Raw genomic sequence first — 4519 nt, 5'->3', positions numbered from 1 at the left:
AGGAAAAAAAAAATTAAAAACGCGTTTTGTAACCGCGATTTCTTAATCAAAAGCGCTTTTTGTAACTACGATTTTAAGACTTCCCCAATTTCACGGGACAGGCGTATATATGTTGAAATCGTGATTGTGAACCACGAGTTAGCTTATTTTGAAAATTCTTTCAAAACTAAGTTTAGTTTGAGAGTTGATTTATTATTTTGACTTATTTAGGGAAATGACCCAAAAACTTTTCTATGCATTAGTAATTATTTTTTGAAAGTACAAATGATTTGTAATTTTTTCATACAATTATTTCAAGAAAAAATATATATAAAAAAACAAAACAAAACAAAATAAAAACTATGAATTGAACAGGAAGTGAGAAAGAGAAAAATGGAAGTGAGCAAAGGGAAGGGCTCCCTGGAACTTGCCGAAACAAGCCTTCATCGTAAGCTCTCTCTCTCTCTCTCTCTCTCTCTGATCGGTGAGCTCTAAATTCCAAGCATGTATGTAGTAATCTCTGTGTGTTTGTGAAAAGATTTGTGTTTGAATGTGATTTATAAGTAGTTTAACATGCTTAGATTGGGATAGTTTCTTCAATTATTCAGTTTTTGAAGTAAACCCTAATTACTCTGAATGTTGGTGTGCTTATCTGAGAACTCTAACATACTATGCCTACTGAATTTAAATTCATTTGGGACCAATTCTTGATCCAAATTACCCCTTTCCAAAACTGCTTTGTCTATTATCAACTTGTGTGGCAAAGTCTGAATTTTTTTGAACTTCAAATCCATGTACCAATGTAGCATTTCAGCCCATGAAATGAATTTGGGTATTATGGTTAGTCTTACATTTTCTCTGTGAAGATTTTTTTTTTGGCAATATTCCCCCAGTTCACTTTCTTGAATAAGATGGAATGCGGGTTCTTTTTCAAAAACTTTCATATTGTTTTTTAGATGCATTTGATTGTGTGGTTCGTTATTTGCAGGAGAGTTATTGGATTCGTCTTCTTTGTGACTCACTGGTGCTTCAATGGCATCATCTGCAATAAATGCCGGTGCCCTGGTGACTTTACAAGAGCTAAACTCTGCTTCTCCACACTTCAAGCAAGGGGCCTCACTTCGTGTTACTGGAAAGTGAGTAATATATTGCTACACCACTTAATGTCAGCCATTGTTCCATCTTGTGCATGTTTCTTTGTCTCTTTATTTAAAATTTCCAAGGCATTCTTTAGTGACAATTAGGGTTGTAAACAAGTTGAGCCGAGCCTTGGAATGTTTAAGATCAGCTCACTACAAATTAGCCAAGACAGCTCGGCTCCTTTGCTGCCCTAGTAACAATAATTTAAAATATGATAACCAATCTTTACTGCAGAGCTCCTGCCTTAGGTTCCATTTATCTTAGTGAATGGAAAATTTTTCATTTCTTTTTCAGGTAAAAAAGAAAAAAGAATGGGTTTAAGGCTATCTGATGGCATATAAACTAGTTTACTAGAAACTGGCCAGTTCGATTTCACTAAGGATCCTCTAGAGTGAAATTTTCCTAAAGTTTCCTAGAGTGCTACATTGTATGGTTGAGATTTACTGGCAAGTCACATCAGAAAAATTGATGTGACTTGCCAGTAAATCTCAACTACACAATGTAGCACTCTAGGAAACTTTAGGGAAAAATTACTCTAGAGGATCCTTGCTCAGTTGATTTATCAAACACTTGGGGGTTGTTTAGATTTACTACATAAGTTGAATAGGTTTACAATGATTTTCTAAGAACTTGCACTCAGAGATTGACATCACCCTAACTACCAGAAGAAGCTGGTATTAAGGAAATTCAATCTGCTTGTTTAAATGCTATTTATAAGAAGGAAAAAGAAAGTAGAAGAAACTAACGCCTCATTTGAAATGCTATGTAGAATGCAATGAATGGGTTCCATATCTAAGTTGATAGAGATTGCATCGTTCAATTCTATTGCAATTTGAAAATGTTTACTCATCTTATGTTCCCATTAGGCTGCAAGATTATTCTGTAGAGACTGCACTTGCTGTAATCATCGATGAAACTGCCTCCCTCAAAATTGACACCCAGCATTTAAATGTCAATCTTCGAGTTGGATCTATCTACCAGTTCATCGGAGAACTCGTCATTCAACCCAATAATGAGGTAAGAGATGTCCAAAGTACAATCTACAAGAGTGCTAGCCTACATTAGAGGAAATTTTGGCAGCTAATATGCACAATTTGTCCCTTACATTCCTCAACTGCACTATTGATCTGAAAATTTGATTATGACTTGAGGGTGTGCTTCTGTTTGTGTTTCACAACATAGTTGATGATGATCAATGGTTACTCTTAACTGTGCTGTTTCAGGGAATCTTGAAGGCACGAGTGGCTAGGAATGTAGATGGTATTGACCTCAACCTCTATCACCAGTCTCTGAAGCTCTTGAAAGAGTTTATATCTGATCAAATGAGTAATCATGCACCATAGAACTGTGTGCGTGTGAATGTTTTGGTTAAGGCGGAAATGATAATTCAGAAACAGATTTTACTTCCTATGCAAAAGATTTGTGATATTGTGGTGAACTGACCTTTTTGTGAAATTGGAGTACGCGGCACCCTAATTTTACTGCTACAATCATGATGGTTCTTCAAGATGTGGAAATATGGTGTTCAGCAAGAGTTGATTGAGTTACCAAGTTGTTTGTGAATGAGAATTTGGTACCATCCTCCTTTTTTTTCCCTTTTTATTTTATTATCATTTTTTACTATCGATTGTATTCATGTCTCCTGCTTTAATTTTACCAGAATGGATTAAGCTCGTCTGTAGTGAGATTATTCCAATGATGTTCAGTGACAATTAGATGCTGCTGGTGCAGACATGTTTCTGTTATGATTGAATAGATTGTTTTTGGTCACTGGAAATGATCCCAATTCAATAGTAGATTGCTTCAGTTGGAGGCTTCGGCCTGTTTGTTAGGGTTTTCGTTTTCTATTTTCTATTTTCATTTTGCAGAAAACACACCAGACAACTATAATCTTTATGATACTTGCTATTTGCATTTGTTTTGGGATTTAGAGGGTTGGTTTCATCAATGAGTTATATTGGTGCATACAATTTGCCTTGGTTGAATTGAAGCTCATATGCAATGCAAGTAAAAAATGTCTAAAGATTTGGGCAAAGAAAGTTACAGGAAAAATCAAGAGATTTAAGTTTTAGAAAGTTTTACATTTTGTTGAAAGTGTATATACCCTAAAGACAAAGATTAACAATACAAATTAAATAATGTATAATCATTTTAAATTCATTAATTAATATTCATAAGTAACAAAATGATTGTAACCCTTAAAAAAACTTTCTTAATTCACCAATAATAATATATCATGTTACATATTAATTTTTAATTTATCATAAATTCAATCATGTAACACCAGTGAATTGTAAATTGTATATTGTGATTGTTAACAGTTTTTAGTAACAAAAACCCATTGAATAATGTGGGCTGGCGTGAATACCTAGAATTTAAATGCTTCTTAATTTAAGGTCTTAAGTTAATATTTTCCCAACCTATCTATAAAAAAATAATAATAATAATTTCCTATATTAAATATGCTATGCTAATGACGTAGTGTGGTTATTACAAGCCACTCAAATTTATATCTTAAAATAAAGTGCTTAATGGTGTCATGTTTATCTAATTTGTTTGACTACTTATCATCCCAAAGATATTCTAATCAAAGGCCGGCTAACCAATTGCCTTCTTTTGGCAACACCCATTGGCCATAAAACTAAAAACAAAGTACCCACTCTTTTGTATCTAATTATAATTTGACAATTTTTTTAAATATATATATTTTTTTATGAAAACTATAAATTGACAATGTTTGATGTAACATTGTGAGCCACGTATCCTTAAACCACTACAAAAAGCATAGTGCTATCAAACATATTTTATGCAAAAATTATTTAACTTATCGCAATCATTTCATTATCAAACAAAAACCTTATCACTTAGAACTTATAGTTTTAAAAAATAAAAAGTCTATTATCCTCGATTTTAAGCATAAACATATTTTTTAATTTTTTTATGAAATATGAGTTAAGTATGGATTGAGTTTGAAGTGATGTGATAGAGAGGTGATGTGACTTAAATAGGATAGTGACTTTTTAACTTTTTTAGATTATAACAAACAAGGCCTTAATCAGAAACTGACTCGTAAAGTTTAAATCTATGGTCTATATTCAAAGTTGTTATTATAGGTCATACTATAAACAAATCTGAATCCTTAATCGTTAATTTTGAATAGATATTTGGGTCTCAATTTTTGAGTTCCCAGAATTGTTCTTTAAAAAATCTACATTTACATCATCTAAGGTTTTGTGGGTTGGTGGTTAGAGTGTAAAACAAATCAAATTACTTGCGTTCGACTCATTAAAAGATGGTTTGAGATTAACTCATTATGTAAATAAATCAAATTTAAATATATTTTAAAATTTGTAAATTTTTCTAATCAAACTTGAACAATCTATTACTTAACTCAACTCAA

At 32.4% G+C, this 4519-nt stretch overlaps 1 protein-coding gene across 1 annotated transcript; it reads left to right on the top strand.

Annotated features, from left to right (window-relative positions):
- The first annotated feature begins 223 nt into the window (after positions 1 to 223).
- LOC114263604 (CST complex subunit TEN1) lies at positions 224 to 2889 on the top strand. Its single transcript, XM_028204171.2, has 4 exons — positions 224 to 427; positions 968 to 1115; positions 1986 to 2136; positions 2343 to 2889. Exons 2-4 carry the CDS (start codon positions 1012 to 1014, stop codon positions 2460 to 2462), a joined length of 375 nt encoding a protein of 124 aa, XP_028059972.1. The 5' UTR covers positions 224 to 427; positions 968 to 1011; the 3' UTR covers positions 2463 to 2889.
- Positions 2890 to 4519: the final 1630 nt, after the last annotated feature.

Source organism: Camellia sinensis, chromosome 7, assembly GCF_055761805.1.
Source record: "Camellia sinensis isolate YWXY chromosome 7, ASM5576180v1, whole genome shotgun sequence".
In the NCBI taxonomy this organism is placed as follows: Eukaryota; Viridiplantae; Streptophyta; class Magnoliopsida; order Ericales; family Theaceae; genus Camellia; species Camellia sinensis.
This window is presented reverse-complemented; position numbering and strand designations above follow the sequence as displayed.